Source organism: Schistocerca cancellata, chromosome 1 (assembly GCF_023864275.1).
Source record: "Schistocerca cancellata isolate TAMUIC-IGC-003103 chromosome 1, iqSchCanc2.1, whole genome shotgun sequence".
Classification (NCBI taxonomy): domain Eukaryota; kingdom Metazoa; phylum Arthropoda; class Insecta; order Orthoptera; family Acrididae; genus Schistocerca; species Schistocerca cancellata.
Genome location: NC_064626.1, coordinates 320587309 through 320608552, shown reverse-complemented (window position 1 = coordinate 320608552; position 21244 = coordinate 320587309). Strand labels below are relative to the sequence as shown.

General features: G+C 41.5%; 1 protein-coding gene across 2 annotated transcripts in view; it reads right to left on the bottom strand.

The window, feature by feature from the left end:
* Positions 1 to 21244, bottom strand: part of LOC126173067 (protein furry) — a 1238628-nt gene that overhangs the window by 965446 nt on the left and 251938 nt on the right. For both annotated transcript variants that reach the window (XM_049920928.1, XM_049920929.1), the window contains one exon: positions 10504 to 10658. In XM_049920928.1, the coding sequence (XP_049776885.1) occupies positions 10504 to 10658 (155 nt within the window). The remainder of the gene's footprint in view (positions 1 to 10503; positions 10659 to 21244) is intronic.

The window sequence follows — 21244 nt, the reverse complement described above, 5'->3', positions numbered from 1 at the left end:
ACGCACACATATGGCTGTGAGGGAAGCGATTCACAGTCTGAAATTGCAGTTACTTTAAAATGAATATGTAATTGCATAGTTATTTATTTGAGAGATTATTTAGTTATTTTCTTCGCGTTTTTTATTTAAATCGCTACCTATCGCTTTTGAGGAATAATGAATCTTAAAGGAAGTATGTGTAATGATGCACATACAGCACCAGTCACAATTTTGGAAAATCAATCGATTATTTTCGCATTGTGCGTTTTTCGCTAAAAAGACCCAAAAAATTGTCTTAGAACATTATAACATTAAGTATGTGCGTGTATCAAACTGTTTTATACACTTAATGACTATAAAATAAAAATATTTTATTTTTATCAAACAACCGGAATTCGATACTTGTTAGTTAAAATTGCCAGTTCGTAATGAATACGGAATTTATAGATCACAGTTAAAAAATGTTTCTAACGGGAATCGATCCGAAGGCCTCACGAAGCCAAGCCTCACAAGGCACTCCTTTAGCCACCAGAGATTCTTTTAATACATTTCAAATGTTTTGTACTCAAGAGCGCTCGGAGAATTTCTAATCTCCAAAGGCCATATTTCGTGCTTCATCGGGAAAAATCTTCATTAAAAAAAAAAAAAAAAAAAGACAGAGGAATCGATGAATGCAGTACGAGATTAGCAGAGTTACGGAAACCACGAAAGTACACGTTTCTCCTGATGTTCCCTAATTCAATACAGGCCCAGCCTTGGCGTGTCCGTCTGCAGGTTCTATCAACGACCTCCACAGACAGCCAGTTGTGCTGCACTCATTCAGAGCACTCAAATTCACTTACGAGGCAGGCTAGTGCTCAAAAGGACGCTGCCCCATGTGTATGGCGCGGTCCCCGCTGTGAATTTCGGCAATTTCGTTTGTATCGCAGTCGTTTGGGTGAAAAGGAAAGAGCTCTACTGAACACAGGCTCTCGGAGAAGCTGCCAGTTCGCTCGCGGAATGTGTCGCCAGCGAATACGTGCCGTGGAACTGCCATCGGCAAAATATCCTCGCGGGCGGCGACACTTGCCCAACAGGACAGTAAATGTGGCAGGGCATGCACCGATGCAAAATTGTGTCACGTGGTAAAGGATGCCACAGTCAATCCAAGGGTGCTAGCTTAACGGAAACGACAAAATGCAACCGAAATACAGATCATTCACGTCAGCACTGAACTGATGCCTGTTAAGGCGCAGCGCGCACGACAGGATATTTAAGCTTACGGATAGGCATGTCTATGCTTCTACACCAGAGCTTTCCAAACTGGATCTCCTCACAGTCCGAGGTGCGCACCAGTACGATCAATGGTGACGCTAGACTAGTAAAACAAACGAAAGCTACTGATAAAACAATACAATACGTTCTTCTGTTTGCTCAGTTTAACAATGGATCATGTATAAAACGAGTGATCGGTATGCTGAATTCACTATTTTGTGCATGTAACTTCTAATTATGGCATTAGATGTGTGTCTTTGCGCAACTGTATATGGTGCTTCTTTCCATCTCTTAACAAGCTCTTTGTTGTGTACGTAGTTCCGCATAGTCAGCGCGTACACAACTTTCCCACTAGAGCGCGCCCCGCTAAGCACAACAGCGCAGGCGCAGCGCTCGTCCGTCTCCGCACTACGAGATGGCGCTGCCTTAAAAAAATGGTTCAAATGGCTCTGAGCACTATGGGACTTAACATCTGAGGTCATCAGTCCCCTAGAACTTAGAACTACTTAAACCTAACTAACCTAAGGACATCACAGACATCCATGCCCGAGGCAGGAAACAGAGCCGTTCCCGACTCGAAGGTACGTGACGTAGCTGAATTATTAAGCACGGCCGAGAGAAACAACATGTCTGTCCCCTTGGACGCTATTTGCGTCGTGCCATTACGAACCGTCATGGTGTTGAGTACTACTCCTCCCTCCTGAACCCATCGATTCCATATTCCCACGATAGACAACACTTGTGTGATCCCGCCCAACGCTAGTAGGAATATCGCGGAACCATAAACCGACATCTCCGTAGGCCGCAACCTACCGGTGTCGAATTCCGACGTGACCTGTAGAGGGTTCTCCTTATTACAAGACGCATAACAACATCCTTTCACAAACAACCTAACATTCAAATCACATTACTGGCTGAGTACCCAGCGTTCCCTGGGCTTGTATAAATTTCGATCTTCTGTTAGCCCATTTCCCCCTGCCTCCTCTCTCTGTCCATCTGCTCCTGCCTCCTCTTTCTGCCCAACTCCTCCTCTTTCATTTCTCTGACCATCCCCCCCCCCCTCTGTCTCTGTCTCTGTCTCTCTCTCTCTCTCTCTCTCTCTCTCTCTCTCTCTCTCTCTCTCTCTCACACACACACTCTCTCTCTCTCTCTCTCTCTCTCTCTCTCTCTCCTTCCCTTTCTGTCTCCACATTATCACCCACCACACCAATAGGGAGCCGCGCGGGGTAGCCGTTCCGTCTTAGGCGCCTTGTCACGGTTCTTGCGGCTCCCCCCGTCGGAGGTAAGTTAGTTAGATTAAGTAGTGTGTAGCCTAGGGACCGATGACCTCAGCAGTTTGGTCCCAAAGGAACTTACCACAAATCTCCAAAATTTACCAATAGGAGTTTGCTGGTTCTTATACCTACAGTATTTCTTTCCAGATATGAAGTAATATGTGTACCGATTTTGGTTGAAATCGATCAAGGGGTTTAGGAGAAGCTTTTTGTCCGCAGCTTTTTCTACGTAAGTATTTGTTACATGTAGGCCTATTTGACATATATTTAACATTTTTCACTCATATTTGCACACTTATTTCACCTGTATCTCTCGCGAATTTCGCCCTCACGTTCGTTTCCACGCAGTTCAATGTTTATGACAGCATATCTCCTGTACTATGAATCGTACTACGATATAATTTTGTAGTTGCACCCAGTAGTATACTTGGTCACTGTCTGCGAAATGTGTTGCAAACAGAATTCATAGAAAAGATGTCATAATTCTAAACATCATGCATAACGCGCAGTTTTTCACGCGTTTCGGTGTTTGTGACATCACGTCTCTTGCACTATGTCTCGTACAAAGATACAATTTACAGGTACATTCAGTGGTATATATGAATAGTGTCTGCAAAATTTGTCGCGAATACAGTTAGTAGTAAAGAAGAAATAAATCAAAACGTTACGCCTCATGCACCAGTTTAACTGCATAAACAGCGAAACTGTAGTAAGCGATAAACATATTTCCTTCCATCATTTTCTGGCGGTTGTCAGCGAGAAAACGTTTCCTGTAGGTTTGAAATTATGTATAAAGTTTGTTGCAAGTTACTAAATACTCCCATTATCCGTTATTAGATGAATAAAGTCTGGACTACACTCCTTTTTCACAAAATTGGTCTAGTAGTTTAGGAGAATACGTGGAACAAATAAACACTGCGACGGAAAATCTTTCATTTTCTGCTGAATGTAGCTGGCATTATTCCTAATTACATTGTACGGTTGCACTGGAATCCTAATCATTTGCGTATCCAAGAATGTAGCACACTACGGTGTTTCTTACATTCTGCCTTCACGGTGTTGCAGTTTTAATGGACAGCATCGTATAATGTCAGTTTTCAAGCTACTTTTATGCGAGGAAAATTGCTTGCACAATGACCAACGTTCAGACGATGTTATAAGTGATCGAACAGTCCATGGATGTGCTGCCAGTTCACAGCATACAGCGGGCACAATATTCAGGCGATCAGACATATCAGGGGTCACTTGGTTACATGTCTCATCGCCGAAATACTGTGCCCGCTATAAACTGTGAACCGGCAACACGACGGTGGACTGTTCGATCAACTAACATGGCGGGTGGAACAGAAGATCACAGATGTTATGGTTCTCTCTTGCTTGTTCCTGCGTTTGACCCAGCTGTACACCATTAAGTTACACGATAAACTTTTAGTTACCAAACAGCTCGACGTACTTGGTTAAGACACTTGACTCCCATATGGGAGGAGCGGGATTCGAATGCTCGTCCTGCCATTAACAGTCAAGGTCTGTCGGCTCTACTAAGCCGATGTTTCTTCTCTGATGACCTTGTAGCCAACGAGGCCCTCAATTCTGACCTCCCATCTTCGCTAACAAAGAGCAGAAAATCCATTCGGTTTAATGGTTGCTGTGTTTTCATTTTCAAAAATTTCATCGTTCAGCAAAGTGACATGACTTGAGACATAGAACATAATACTTTGAGGTATACTATATCGTAATTTTATCTAGCATGCACGTTGTAAATAGCCACGATACAGTCTACGGGGATCTGCCAAAAGTCGTAAGATAACGGTAGTCAAAATAGTCGTATGGCACAAAAAACTGGTGGTGGTATAAGAGTCGTAAAAATGTCGCGTTACAAGCTTTTTATTCAGTTAGAAAATTTCGCGGGCTGTGTAAATTTTTCATTATGCAAGTTTCGGCAACACGGTAGTACAATATATCATATCCCGAATGCAGAGCGAGACGCCTATTATGCTGCTACGCCGAAGCTGTTCGGCCATTCAGGACACATCGATCCACGGAGCCGAAAATGGATTCAGAGTACTTCCTCGAACGCATCATTTTGTAACACGATCAGCGTAGTGGCCGATCGTGTACGCTTAATGATGGTAACCGCTGACATGTGAGCAGCCCCGTCCGTTCAAATGAACAAGCGATACTGCCTCACGCAACATCTACATTAAAGTTGTAATATCGAGAGACGTGTCATTGTGGTCAGACCAGCGACATTTAGTATCATAGCATCTGTGAGAGCAAGTAACTGAAAAAGTATTTCGTGATGATGTCTCCACTGGCAAAAGATTTCGGCTATCTGTATCTCCGGTTGGCGACTGCCAGTGGGGAGGTAACCATGAAAAGAAGAACAAAAGGGTAACATATTTCGAATCGGAACGTGAAATGACACAAATTTCAACGTGGTAGGGAAGTTAGAAAATCGGAAATGCAAAGGTTCATTCTAGATATAGTAGGGGTCAGTGGAGTGAAATGGAAAGATTATAACAATTTCTATCAGAGGCATAATATCAACAGCAGCATATAATGGTATAAAGCTTAACAGAGTGTCAAGCACATTCATTGGACTCTGACGGTACAGTGGGAAACTGGTGTGAACTGGATATATGATACTAGTGTGACCCAACGACAGTAACAAGATGTAACCAACGCATGCACTATGCAGTATGGCTATGATACCGCAATAATCAGTAGTTTGTTTTCAAGACCAGTAAACTCTGATTCCGCAAGAAATCAAACTCTGATATTCGAAATTGCTTTAAACTTATGATTACTTTACAAATGACTTACTTTGTTAAATATTTGACGTTAATTAAGAAAACGAGAAAGATTTAAGAAAATGTTTGACATGACGTTTAAAATTGTCGGAAATTGCTAAGTGCTCTCATTGTGAACACGAGATAAGTTTAGTCTTGGTATTTTGTACTCCGTTCTAAGTAAAAGCTAGTTTTCATGCGTCTCAATCTTTATATGTCTTATCTCCTGAACGGTAAGTCGTACAATGATATAATTTTGTAGTTACATCCAGTGGTACCTCTGAATATAGTCTACAAAATTTATTGCTAATAGAATTAGTAGTAGTAAAGAAGTAATAAACTGAAATGTCGTGCCTGATGCAGCAGTTTTGCTGCAGGAAGAGCGAAAATGTAGTAAGTGACACGCTTTTTCCCTTTTATTTGTTGTGAGTTTTGTAGTGAGTGTGAGCAAGAAAAAGTTTGGTACAGATTTGAAATTATGTATAAAATCTGATGCAAGTCGCTTTGTGCTTCCATTCTCAAATACTGGATCAATATATAGCCGTAAGTTATGGTGCCTCATACGCAGTTTCACACTGTAATACTTGTCTTACTGAGTTACACATCCAGCGTAAGATTATACCTCTTAATGAATTGATTACGACAGCATTTTTTTTTTAATTCGGTCAATAATTATATGAAGTATTAAAAATCAAATTTTTGTTCCCCCAGGAAATAGTTAGTTTAGCAAAATGAAACTGTGACTCTGTTCCATGAAACATGAACCGGGTTCCGTTATTCTGTGGAATTAATCATTATCGAGGTGTTAGAGACGCAGTACAAATTCGGAATGGGCAAGGTTAGAGAGGTGAAAATGTCTGGTCCTTTTTCAAAGAAATCATTCCGGTATTCCCTTAACTAATCCAGAAAAACCGCGCAAAACCTAAATCAGGGTGGTCGATCATGAACTGTAACCTCTCTCCACCCGGAGGCAATACCAGTGTCATAACCACTGTGCGACCTCACTCGGTATTGTTTGTCGGGTTGTCTAGAGGACTGGCGCCTCTATGGGCTACAAATTCTCCGACGCTGTAGTTACTATTCAGATGACCCTTCAATACGTAAGAGTCCTGATACTTTGTACGTCTAATGGCGACTCATATCACATCTGGTGTTATTCTGCTATGCTGTTTAACACCAAAGTCTGTCAGACTACGCTCACCCATCAGCGTCGTTTTGAACATGTGATCATCTCTGTGAGACCGGATGAAATGTAAAAAATGAGAAAGCCACTCAAAACTATAGCGACGAAATTAACGTGCTCACTGCAGCTTGTGGCCGTTGTTAGCTGAAAAAATGACATGAGTGCTACAGTTCGTCTGCAAACTGGAGAGCGAGCAGGCGAGTCTGCACTGTCTCTATCTAACTCCATCAGAAGCAGCAACTACAGACTGTTTCACAAAGTTATACCGGAACTTCTGCAGTCTGCCTTTTTAAATCAATGGTGACGCAGTGCGCAGGGTAGTCCGTGAAGCGTTTATTTTTCAGTAAACGCGTGAATAACGAGATAAAAAATAAATAACTAAAGTAAGTAAGGCAAAAAACGCACACTGACAAAAACTACGTAAATCATCACACGTTGCGGTACCCTATTAAATGTGAAATCGATTCTTTGATAGTTACTCGCTCTTCAGTTCACAGGAAGACTATAGCACTTCAGCTCGCTGCATAGTGTCCAATCGCCGACGCACAGAAGACCACATCTGTTAAGAGGTCTACATCTGGCGTTTATGCTCGGTGCATGTAGTTCCGCGAAAGACCGGGAGATGTTAATACAGCCATTTTGCTCTCTGGTAGCAACTGCACTCGACATCTTTCACGCTCGTTGAGCACACAATACTCGAATGCCCCGACCATCTACTCTGGTTACCCATTCGCTGCTCAGGCGCTCGTTGTCGGAGCATGACGCGCGTAGATAAGACGAAGGAGAATATGAAAACGGAATTGGATTCTAAAGAACGCAATCAAAGTGCGAGAGGCAGTGGTCGCAGCAGAGTTTGGGAGATATTTTCATACAGATCCAGCGCAACACATCTGAAAGAGGGTGTCTCCAGAACACGATAAAACATAAGCTCTGAAGCATTGCAGTTTCACTGAATGCTGCAGTATCTAAACAGTTCGCAGAAGTGCGGCCAGTGATCATTGTCCATTTATGTTAATATAAGGTGGTGAATTTCGAGCTTTATGTCAGGAACTTGTACACGGTGTTCAGAATTGGGACATGTTGACGTCCTAACATTTTGCTCCATTGTACGACAGTAGCACGAGACACAGGAAGAACAGCAGATGAAATATGACGAGTATGATGTGCAGTATGTTCAGGCCATGAGGGTGAATGTATGTGCATCCACAGTGGTTGTGTGTACCAATGGAGATGGGAAAAGTTATATATCTGTTGCTGTGCACTTAATCAAGATCAGCCATTGCCACTATGGTACTGATAACTCACTTTCCTCAGAAGAAAAAAAAAATCTGTGGAATTTTTTTAAGAACTACGTTGAAGAAACGTTATTTATCTTACGAGTAAATCCGCAGCATCTTCATATTTTATTCGTCACTGACCGAGGAGCTAATACATGCATGGCCTTGTAATCCTTTCAGCATTACGCATGCATTATATGTTTTGAACACAGTCCTGAAACACGTTTCGATGCCGATTATTTGAAAAATGAGGTTGCACTGGTTCATTCCACGATTTATGCTGCCAAAGTTATTGTCCGTTTGAATGAAGACAACCGGTGATACATACATACACACACACACACACACACACACACACACACACACACACACACACACTTGAAGCAAGAAACGGAGACTAGATGAGCAGCTTGTTTAGAATGTTGTTACTTTGTAGTTAGGCAGTATGACAACATCGTGGAAATGCTTTAGGAGAATGGCATCTCCGAAAAACATACAGATAACGATAACAATACTGCCACGAATAGTCACAATTTTAAAGCCAATCAAACATGCAACAGAAGTGTTCGAAGACGAAAATTATCCTACATTTCACTTTGTTTTGGTATGGGTTTACGAACTAAGAAATCATGGTAACGCAGGACTCGACGATACAGAAGTACATTTAAATTACTACATATACCAGGTTTTATATTTTCATACATGCTGTGCGTATAGCAAATGAAAACTGTATTTAACTCCAAAATGCCGATTCAATGTCGCTGGTATCTGAGAGTACAGTATAACTGTCACATTGTCGTCTGTTAACTATAGGTACCACGAGTGCTGAAAAAGCGCTGTCTTCGTCTCACAGAGGAGAAAATCGAAATTCGGACATTGCAGAGAATACCAGCATTTCTGTGGCTACTCTTTAGATTATTAAAAATCGTGTCCGCTTATGATTGAGATGACTTATTAAATACTATGCAGTACATATGTGATGAAATATCAGTTCCAGGTAAATTAGGACAAAATTACAATAAGTATTTTACTCTGTTTTTGTGATACTTGCAAATATTATTTAGGGCCACCGACGAAATTTCAGCAGTGCTCACCAGCCAAAAAATGAAGACTCTATTTTCAGAGTAACTAACTATGCGCAACGCCATACTTTATCTACCGACGAGTTTGACTTGTGTTTATCCCTAACGGATAATGGTGACGGCGACAAAACACTTGACTCAGTTTTCCTGTTAAGCTTCGAATTGTATGCATATTTTCGTTATTGCATAAAGCGAGCAATTTGCTCTAATGGATCGAAGTGATATCTCTCTTAGACACTACCACCAAGGAATACACTACATTGGTCTGGGTGTAGCTGCGTCAAATGATGGGAGATGCCAAAGGCAACGTGAGCCTGCAGTCACAGAGAGCTGCTACTATTAATGGCGCCAACAGCAAGCGGCTAACGCCTCCCCGTAGCGTGACGTCCCGCTCGACCGCAGCCGGGGCTTTCACACTAGCGCACGCCATCCCTGAGCGAGTACGAGCGAGCAATGTGTCCAATTTGCATACCTCTGTCATCAGTCGCAGCTATTTTGCGTCTAATTCAATCTTGTGAACGTAGTGTGTGCTCCCGTACGATCTTACAGACAAGATGTGTTGTCCTATTTCCCTATGGTCGGAACGCTGTGTTTCATATGCCAAAAGTACGACGTTTGAATTGCTAAACCCAAGGCCTCTGGTTCAAATGGCTCTGAGCACTATGGGACTCAACATCTATGGTCATCAGTCCCCTAGAACTTAGAACTACTTAAACCTAACTAACCTAAGGACATCACACAACACCCAGTCATCACGAGGCAGAGAAAATCCCTGACCCCGCCGGGAATCGAACCCGGGAACCCGGGCGCGGGAAGCGAGAACGCTACCGCACGACCACGAGCTGCGGACCAAGGCCTCTGGCCACATAAACTGTAGTAACATTTTTTAAGACTCTCGTAATGCTGTCCTAAATACGGTTCGCCGGCAGGATTTAGCCTGCACTTGGAGTGGTGTTTTATCCTGGATCTCGAAGATCTCGCAACTTACAGACGACGATTTTATGATGAAATGCCGACGTTACTTCTAAGATGATCGTATTATACTGTATATACGTCGGAGTTGGTGAAAATATAGCCTTAGAAGAGTCAATATAAATATGTTTGAGCAACACAGGAAATACTGTTCAGAAATACGAACCTATACTAATAAACTAATATCCTGTTCTGATAAATGGACTCATAAATCATTAATTTCATTATCCCAGAGGTATTCAGAAAAAAAAATCATTGTGCATATGTATAGCGCACCATGGAGTCCATCTGTTTTCGTAAAGGGTACTGTCTCTCCTTCAGTGAACCGTTCTTATAAAATCTATTTGGTTTTTCATAGCTTGAATATGAGGGCAATCCCTTCTAAACAAATAGCTACTGTACCCTTATTTTAAAAGTATTGCCACAAAATGAGAAGGTAGTAGTTTGTGTTTCGCAGCTCTAGATTCTGGGACAGTTCTTTCGCAGGACGGAACCAGGTGAAGCATAGTTCTCTACATGTTTCCATAGTGCCAACTGTTTCATTGAACAAGTGATGATCGTAGTTATGATTTGTTTCACCGATATCGATTTTAATTTAACGGATTCGTGACGCCTCTGTCCCGAAGTTCTTCCACGGTGTGCGGATTCCTGGAAAATGGCCCGAAGAGTGGTAAAAGATGGGCGGCCACTGACCTGGCACTGAAGATGGTGGCGAGCGCGAGAAAGCAGCCGTCGGCGACCTGCGGGCTGCCCGTGTAGCAGCGGTCCACCACCCAGTCCAGCAGCGGGCCGATGTCCGGGTTGCATTCCAGCAGCAGCACTGCCGTCTCCCGCGCCAGCTGGTAGATCTGCAGCACACAGCACACACTCCTACTGCACCAGCATAACGCGGAAACAGGCGAGAGAGGATACTTGCATAAAAGCGGAGAGATGATGTCAGCTCACACATACACATAGTCTAACCCGATGTAAAAAGCCATGGCTTACTAAAGGGATAAAAATATCTTGTAAACAGAAAAGAGAAATGTATCTTATAGCTAGGTGGAACAATGATCCCGAAACAATGAAACATTATAAAAACTACTGCACTGTATTAAGAGAAGTTATTAAAAAGTCCAGAAGTATGTGCATTATGTCTGAGATTAGCACCTCTGATCATAAAATTAAAACAATTTGGAATGTTGTGAAAAGGGAAACAGAGCAACCGAGAGCACAGGAAGACTGTATTTCTATCAAACACAATGAAAAGTTTGTTAACAAGAAGTCAGAAGTAGAAAACATTTTTAATAATCATTTATAAGTGTTGTAGAGAAAATAGGTTCCAACTATTCATTAAAAATGCAAGGTAGTATATGGAAGAGGCAGTACCTATGCAATTTGATAAAATTAAAAGCTCACATGAAATTGATGGCATTTGCAACAGAGTACTAAAAGCTTGGTCCCAAAAAATAAGTAGGATTCTCAGCCACATATGTAGTAGCTCAGTAAAACAGGGAATTTTCTCAGATAGACTGAAATATGCTATTGTTCAACCATCGCATAAAAAAGGGGATAGATCTGATGCTAACAACTACTGCCCAATCTCACTTCTGACAACTTTGTCCAAAATTCTTGAAAAAGTAATGTATTCAAGAGTAGCACCACATATTTGTAAAAATGAAGTACTTACAAAATGTCAATTTGGTTTCCAGAAAGGCTTTTCAACAGAAAATGCTATATATGCTTTCACTGATCAAATATTAAATGCAATGAATAACCGAACATCGCCCATTGGGATATTTTGTGATCACTCAAAGGCTTTCGATAGTGTGAATCATGAAATTCTTCTAGATTAGCTTAAGTATTGTGGTATGAGTGGGACAGTGCACAAATGGTTTAATTCATACTTAACTAGAAGAAGGTTTACAATCAGTATATGTTATTTTTTTATTTACGGCTCTAAGGCGAACTGCTGAGAGTTTCTAAGAGGTCAATGGTATTCTATGTTTCGGCCAATTCGGAGATACTCTGGTGACAAATGACTTACTGGTTGCACAAATAATTTATATGTTTCTTAACTCAGAAGAACATTGTTAATTAACTTTGTTGACATCCTATAACCTGTATTTTTCGATTTTAAATATATTTATTACTTCTTTTAGTGTACTGAGTAAAGAGGCAACGTATACTATTGTAAATTTCTAGAAAATATCTTCCATAGAGTTAAAAAACATATGAAAAAACGTTCTAAGGAAAGGTTCAAGAGACAAAAATCTGTGATGTTTAAGGTACTCTGTGACCCTGGGTCTCTCTAATGCTTTCCCTAAAATTACTACATGTTCATACTGTCTAGTATTAGAATCATTCAAAATCTTTGTGCCAGAACTATCCCAGATTTATTTATTAGCGTCAGACAAAGAACGCTTCCGGTTATATCCGACAGCAAGTACTTAGTTTACTGTAATTATTCAAAGCATTTCAATGACACTAGCGGCATTTGGACACTGAAATGAATCAGTGGCAAGATTCCGCAAGAGATCGGGCTTGGTGTGCATCCGCACTGAAAGAATGGATCTCTCATCCTCGCACCTTGTGGGAACTCGAACCGCCAAGTGAGGGGTTCATGGGTAGGTAACGCTACGCTAGCAGTGTGCCACAGGCTAGGAACGTGGATCGGATAGGAAGCGTGCTCGGATGGCAGAGAGTTAAAACGGGCGCTCTCTTAACCGGGAGAGCCGAGTTCGAGTCCTCGTCCGGCACAAATTTTCACCTGCTGTCACTGATTCATTTCAGTGCCCAAATGCGGCAAATGTCATAGTATCTGGACGGCTGCTGCATTACAAAAGATGTCTATTCTTTCAGGCATATCCGAGAAAACAGACACTATATACCAAAGTAACTTGGACATAAAGGCTAATAATCTAGCAAAATTCCTGTCTCAAACGTCATGACATGACATTCAGGTAACACACACGAATACAGGATCTCTCTAATATCAATGCTTGACGTAAACAATACTGTGCAAGACAAGTAGTTCTTATATAGAAAGGAAATATATTGATGAGCCAAAACATTATGACCACCTGCTTTGTCCGCAGCTCGTGGTCGTGCGGTAGCGTTCTCGCTTCCCACGCCCGGGTTCCCGGGTTCGATTCCCGGCGGGGTCAGGGATTTTCTCCGCCTCGTGATGACTGGGTGTTGTGTGCTGTCCTTAGGTTAGTTAGGTTTAAGTAGTTCTAAGTTCTAGGGGACTGATGACCATAGATGTTAAGTCCCATAGTGCTCAGAGCTATTTGAACCACCTGCTTAATAGCTTGTTTGTCCCTGCTCAATAGCTTGTTTGTCCGTCTTTGGAATGAAATACTTCACTGATTATGCGTATCAGGTATCCGACAGTTTGTTGGTCTGTTTGTGGAGGTATGTGGCACTATATGTCTACACACAAATCATGTAACTCGCGTAAATACCGGGCCTCTGATTTGCGTAAGCGCTGATGGCGCTCGATAGTGACCCGGATGGGTTCCATAGGATTTACAACAGGTGAATTTTGTCGCCGAGACATCGACATGAATTCACTATAAAGCTCCTTAAACCACTGTAGTACGGTTCTCATTCCGTTACATGGACAATTATATTGCTGAAAGGTGACATCGCCGTCAGGACAGACGTAATACACGAAGAGATGCAGGTGGTTCGCAATTGTCAGGGTGTCTTCGATTACTACCACAGGGCACATGCAAGCGAAGGAGAATGTCTCCCACAGCTTAACACTGCTCCCACGAGCCGGCGTCTATGGCGCGCTGCACGTTTCGAGCCGCTGTTCACCTCGATGACGGCGTTTGTGGAGACGACCATCGATCTAGCGTAACAAAGATGTGAATCACTCGAAGAGCCGAACGGTTCCATTGATCGACAGTCGAATACCGCTGGTCCCGTGCCCACTGCAATCGTAACTGACGATGTCGTTGGCTCAACATGTAGGGGTGTCTGCTGCGGAGCTTCGTGTTCAACAATGTACGCTGTATCTCGCAGCACTTGTGCGTGCGCTGCCATTGCGCTTTTTCGGCAGCGATGCCACATTTACCTTACTTTGCAGAGCTGACAAGCCTCCCAACCCCACGTTTTGAGGGACCGATGACCTCGTTGTTTGGTCCCTTTCCCCCTCTTTTAAACCATCCAACCAACCCACGTTTTGAGAAGAGTCATGGACATCCAACCACTTAGCGCCAACTGGTAGTTTCACGGTTCTTCTACCTCATTCCGTAGATGCTCGCGACAGTAGCACGTGAACATCCTACCATCTTCTCCGTTTTTGAGATACTCGTTCACAGGCTCAGTGTAATAATAATCTGCCCTTTGTCAAAGTCGCTTATCTCAACAGATTTTCCCATTTGCAGCCCATCTTCACTAGAGTGATCCCGCTCCCGTGTCTGCTCTGCATACATACTTCTGTTACCGCGTCACGTGCCCGCAACTCCACCAGGTGGCATCCAATGTCGCGGTCGGCAGGGCTCATAATGTTTTGGCTTATCAGCGTACATGATGTGATTCAAGAGATGCAAGACTGAGTAAGCATGAAGAAACTTTTTATTATGGCTGTCTTCCTAGGACAAGGATATAACGTCGCAATACATTGCTAGCAAAAGCCTTAGCAAATGCTATGAAAGATCATCACCGTAAATCTAGAGACGTAACGATACAAAACATTTTTAGATAATTCTGTTCAGTTGGACTGAACTTTTTTAAACCGACAAGCTGGAGCTGGAGAACTACTACATTCAGATTCCCTGAGCCACAGTTCCAGGCAAGCTGGCTGCGTCGCTGGAAATGCCTGCTCCATGGCAGCAGCATTGCGGCCGGCGTACGCAGATGAAAGCACCGCTTGGTTTATCCGTCTGTAACGCTCTCCCCTTTCCGATTTAATATGCCCGACGAAGCAGATGGTGTTACACGAGAAGTGTATGCTATGTGTAGGGATCATGTTTCCTCTTTGCCTGCTCTATCACTACCATCAAAACCATCCGACACCTCACCGCACCTCCGTACAACTTGACAAGCTAGCCGCCGACGTGATGTCAACTGGAAAAATTTCCGCACGCAGTGTATCATACGAATAAATTATTGCAGACCGCACGACCTTTTCGAGATCGCACAGATTTACCACTGGTGACGCCAGGAAGGAAACGGCTGTGACCTTAGGTACACTATTTCGGAACAAGTGTGGCATTATTTTGTAAAAGAACGCACTGGTAGACGGGTGGCAGTAATTCTGAGTTCTCATGCCTAAGTTCGACGGTTCAGATATGGCTGTAATCGGAGGATCAGTTTAAACCCACATTTTTCGTCACTCGCTCATCACATTTTCAGTTTTTCATATTCATGTATCTTCCAACGTAATACCGTATCTGGTTTAAAAAGAGGAGGGCCGGCCGCGGTGACTGAGCGGTTCTAGGAGCTTCAGTCCGGAACCGCGCGACTGCTACGGTCGTAGGTTCGAATCCTGCCTCGGGCATGGATGTGTGTGATGTCCTTAGGTTAGTTAGGTTTAAGTAGTTCTAAGTTCTAGGAGACTGATGACCTCAGATGTTAAGTCCCGTAGTGCTCAGAGCCATTTTTTGAAAAAGAGGTTCAACGTCTCCTATATAACGAGCCGATTGACAGTATAGTGCCATTATACATTATGGATTAGTCGTATTCCATGGATGCCAAGGAGAACTTGGCATCCATGAATTTAATTGAAGTGTAAAACACTGATATGGTACTACATTACTGTATTGTAAGGCTACCACTAATTACACATTAACATAAAACATTAAAGTTACGATTTTCTGTAAAGATATTCTACAATGGACTGGGAGGAGTTGCCCAATAGCACGTGTTCTATTTCAATCTTAAACTCCACTACGTTATCGATATGACATTTAATGTTCTCGGGTATGTAGTTGAACGCATGAGTAAGCACTGTCTGACTCCCTTCTGTACTAACGTTAGCTCCGAGAAGTCTTTTTAAACATTGTTTTAGGCCCTAGTGTTACATTAATGCTTTTCACAATTTTTTACTGTAAAGAATAATTTGGCAATGGCAAAAGACATTAATGAATATACGCATTGTGAAGTAGTTTCCAACGTATTTTTTCAAGAGGCATCTGCAGGATGATCGATTAAAACCACAAATAATTATTAAATAGCGCAGTTCTGCATTTTGAAATTACTAACCAATTAACCTTAATTTACACAGAAAATGATTCCATAAATCATTAATGAAAGTAAATAAGCAGGATAAAATTGTTTCTTCGCTTGTAAATCGCCTGCAGCAGTAATCATGCGTGCTCCAAACACAGCTTGACGAGGCGCTTCATTAATTCCATGCAGTGCGTTTTCCAATTGAAGTTGTGGTCGGTAAGTAGACCGAAAAACTTAACACTTTCTTCTTCTTGTATTTCACTATTTGAGAAACTTATTTTTAGAGCTCGTGGAATTCCTTGAGAAGTATTGAACTGTATGTACTGAGTGTCTTCATTGTTGTGTTTCTTCAGAGCCACCTACGGCAATCCTACATTCCACAGTAGCGAAAACGCACAAATAAATTTAATCTGTCCAGTCAATCAATACTTTCACAACCAGTGTATCCTAACAGTTCAATTCTGGAGGATTCACAGTATTTTTCCAAAATATACACGATTCCAGTTAATGGTGTTTTGTATATCAAACACTCTGCGATTTCGCTACTACGAAATAAACGTAGTCAAAATTACAGGATGACAATGACAGGCAATCAATTGTGCCAAAAAGAAGCCTTCCTAACCGAAGGAAACTATGATGCAGTATGTGCTTAAGTCTCTCTTTTCTACATTCTTTCATAATGCTTTGTTATTGAAATTCTGGTCAGATACAAGTGACGTATCATTTATACGCCACAACTACATACACATAAAATGACGGTTCTTAGCTCCTAAGGAAAGGCCAGGATATAAAAGGTGACCATTTTATGTGTACGGAAATGCAAAAGAAGTAAAGATAATATAGAAAACAAAACAAACAAGAAATTACCAATATTTTTCACGCAAATCGATATTTACAGTGCTATCATTCCTTTTTTGTAGCTCAAAAAAGAGTACGGAGAATATAAAAACTAACTAATACGTAAGTTAAATGAACGCTTTAGGAAAATTTCATGCCGAATAGACTAAGCACGTTGGTCGCAAAATGCACTAAAAGTTTCAGCGAAAGAGTGTCGTAACCTTGGAAACACTGAAATTTCTCCAGTCCTGGCTGGGAACAGTGCTTGGCTAATGTTGAACAAAAATATGGAAACTCCGTGAGAAATGCATGCTTGAACATAAACACAGATGCTAGTCACGTCTGTAGGTTGTGCTGTTTTATATGACCACGAACAGCACCTATGCAGTGAGTTCAATTCATTGCAAGTTTCAGTCGTAGTCAGAACAGTGTTGTGTACTTGTGAGTGCAATATGTCGTAGCAAAGTGTATTCGAACCTGGACAAATTGTTGGTGTTCCTATGGTGCGTGCTTCTGTAACCAAGGGGGCCGAAGTGCTTGATGTTTCAAGTGGCAACACATCGAAGATTTACACCCCATACAGGGAAAATGGAAAAGCATCATCCGCTAAGTCACAACGCGGACGTAAGTGCATGTTGAGTGATCGTCACGGATGGTCACTGAAGAGGATTGTCAGGACACATGAGTCACCGCAGAACTGAAAATGCACACGCGAAACCTTGCAACAGCTAAACAACACGTACGGAACTCCAGAAGAAGGCAATTGCAGGGCGAGCTGGAATTCTAAAACCACTCATCACTGATACAAATGCCCGCCACCACAGTTACCAGATCTCAGTACTATTGAGACTTTGTGGTCCACCTTGGTAGAGAAGGCTGCGTCATCATCATCCACCTCCATCACAGTTATCTGAATTTGACACTATTTTGCATGAGATATAGTATAAGGTTCCCTTGGACACCATATGTTACCTGTATTTACCCATTCCGAGACGACTGTAGGCAGTTTTGAATGCCAACTGGTTTTCTTAGGCATGGTCATGAGTTGTGTTTTTGGTGTTTCTAACTTTTTGTCCAATTCCTGTTTCCTTGCAGGCATCCGCTGCGTATTATCAACACAAACCAGCAAGTCTCCTGCGAAACTGTTTTGCTCTGGGTATAGGCGGTTTCCGAAGATCGTTCCTATACGGTATAAGCAAACCAACCTTTACGTTATCTACTAAGATGCTGGCCAAACAAAAAGAGGAACGTCCCACAGGCGACGTTTCCGTACGTATCGAAAATTCATTCTGTATATGATGGCTACGTCGGATGCTTAAGGGTATGATTAACCAGGAGAGGTCCCCAGCGGTGCGATCGATATATACAGTGATGTAGATTAAAATCCCAGGTATCACACACTGTAGCCATTCACCTTGGTTGTCCCTCGTTTTCGAAAGACTGACGAAAGAAATATTTGGAATTTTGTGTTATACCAACAGCATTTAAAAAATTGTATGATGTGCCTGTGTGGTGTAATGGATACGATAACAGCTATGCAGAAGGTTGCCAGTTCGAATCTTGTCAGGTGCACAACAATTTTTTTAATTTTTATATCTTTGTCGAAATTACTTCTACCAATATTTTTATTCACACAAATGGTTTAAATGTAATTTTCTATTTCTATTCCTTTGTCACATTTTAATCGCCGTATGATTTTTTTCTTTTTCTTCATTCTTCTTTATAGCGTTCTTTTTCCAATTGGAATTTTTGTGAATATGAATTTCACTGTATTTATTTATTATAATATTGAATTATTAGAAAATTCCAATCTATCAGTTAAAAAACAAAAGACGAAATAATTTATTTCTATCTGTGCAGTGGTGTGAGAAATGCATTTTTGATATTAGATGTGCAATTTTTCTTTTACGTGGTAATCGTAATACAAACAATTAAAACATAATCTAAACACCTATTGCACTATGGACTAAATAATACAGATTAATTTAAATGAAATATAAGTAAAACGAAAATCAAGCAAAATGAGAAATATACCGGTTAATCAAAAAGTCAGTATAAATTTGAAAACTTAGTAAACCACGGAATAATGTAGATAGAGAGGTAAAAATTGACACACATGCTTGGAATGACATGGTGTTTTATTAGAACCACCTCATATTGCTAGACGCGTGAAAGATCTCTTGCGCGCGTCGTTTGGTGATGATCGTGTGCTCAGCCGCCACTTTCGTGTACTTGGCCTCCGAGGTCCCCAGACCTTAGTCCGTGCGATTATTGGCTTTGAGGTTACCTCAAGTCGCAAGTGTATCGTGATCGACCGACATCCCTAGGGATGCTGAAAGACAACATCCGACGCCAATGCCTCAACTCCGGACATGCTTTACAGTGCTGTTCACAACATTATTCGTCGACTACAGCTATTGTTGAGGAATGATGGTGGACATACTGCGCATTTCCTGTAAAGAACATCATCTTTGCTTTGTCTTACTTTGTTATGCTAATTATTGCTATTCTGATTAAATGAAGCGCCATCTGTCGGACATTTTTTGAGCGTTTGTATTTTTTTGGTTCTAATAAAACACCATGTCATTCCAAGCATGTGTGTCAATTTATACCTCTCTATCTACATTTTTCAGTGATTTATTCAGTTTTCAAATTTATACTGACTTTTTGATCACCCGGTATATGATGAACGCTATAATGTGGACGAGAAAACAGGGCGATAAAATAAAAGAAATCAAATCGAAATTAATACATGAAATTAATTAAAAACACATGAACAAAGATTTCAAGTGGCAAAGAAAAATGAAAGCAAATGAAGAAGTTGATATTATGATTACAATTATGCGAGAAAGGAATGGGATTAAAAATTACATTTAAACCAATTAACTGAATAAAAATAACGATCGAAGTAATTTAGATAAAGATTTAAAAATAAAGAAATATGTACCTGATGAGATTCAAACCGACAATCTACTGCATACGAAGCTGCTATCGTATCCACTACACCAAACAACCACACCACAGAACGCATCTTTCTTAGTGCTATTGATTGTCACTCAATTCAGAATTTTTCTTAGGTCAGTTACTCGCAAACAAGACCCCACAAGGGTGAATAGCTGCAGTGTGTGATACCTGGGATCTTAACCTGCATCTCCATATAGATAGTTTCCTAAAGTCGATTGCACATCTGGCAACCTTTCCATGTAAAATATTACAACGCTCAAAGGCACTAGCAAAGACGGAAATGCACGTTACTTTTACCTCCTCAGACTTTGATTTATTTTCAAGATTAGTCAGTTTCAACCTCAAATTCCGTTGCTTACTTTGTTGGAGTATGTGATGTGGAAACAAAATCAGCCATCGTGAGCTGTGTGTACTATCACTTCTCAGTACCGTAATGTATAAATTAAAAGTTGTCGTCGCACATCCCTGATACGGGCTTCGTACACCGATCGAATAAATACTCCCAAGTTCAGAAACAAACAGGTGAGTTCGTATCCCTCTTTCCTTGAGAAATTCAAAGTTCTGAGCCGGTTTCTGATAATATGGAGGAATAAATTCACAGGTTTTTTTATATCTTTTCTTATCGTACAACTTAAGTAAGATGGTAATACCAAGTTGCTTCATAGTCCTTTTTGCGTGCCCGAAACACAGTTAGAAGATGCTGATCTTTCCACCTGCCATCTAGGTAAGCCTCTCTGGATATAGTGGCCACATGCTTAACAGAAATTGCATTTTCGGGTTCCACTTTTGGAGGCAGGTCGAGTACAAGGGGAGACTTGCAAGAGTCTGTTGACAGCGAGTTGAAAGTGCTTTTTGGCTCAGGCACAGTGACGGTAGTAACAGCAAGGAATTAACAAGCTACATCTAATACAGAATAAGCAGACCAGTCTAGCTATGCACTACACTGAGTTTATACAATTACCCAGGACGTCTTCTTGAAGCCTCTCTGCCTCTAGATCGCTCGGCCCACGTCTCTGATCTGTGGTCTTCCTTACTTGCAACACGTGCCGTCGTCTTTTTACTGCGTCTACAAAACTCTTTGGCCACCTTACTTTTCTACCTGATTTGGATCCTCTTATACCCTAGAACACTAAAGGTGGGGAAATGTTACATCTACTGCAAATTTATTCAAAGGAAGTCATAATTTACACCGAGATAGCGATATGCACGTATACAGATTGCGGTAGTATTGCGTACACAAGGTTTAAAAGGGCAGTGCATTGGCGGAGCTATCATTTGTACTCAGACGATTCATGTGAAAAGGTTTGCGACGTGGTTATGGCCGCACGACGAGAATTAACGGACTTTGAACGAGTAGTAGTAGAAGGGTTTTGTGGGCGCACGACAGCAAGGTCTTCAGCGCCCGTTCAGTATCATAGTGAGACGGGTGTCAAGAAAAAAACTCAGAACATTTACATCAAACGGAACATAA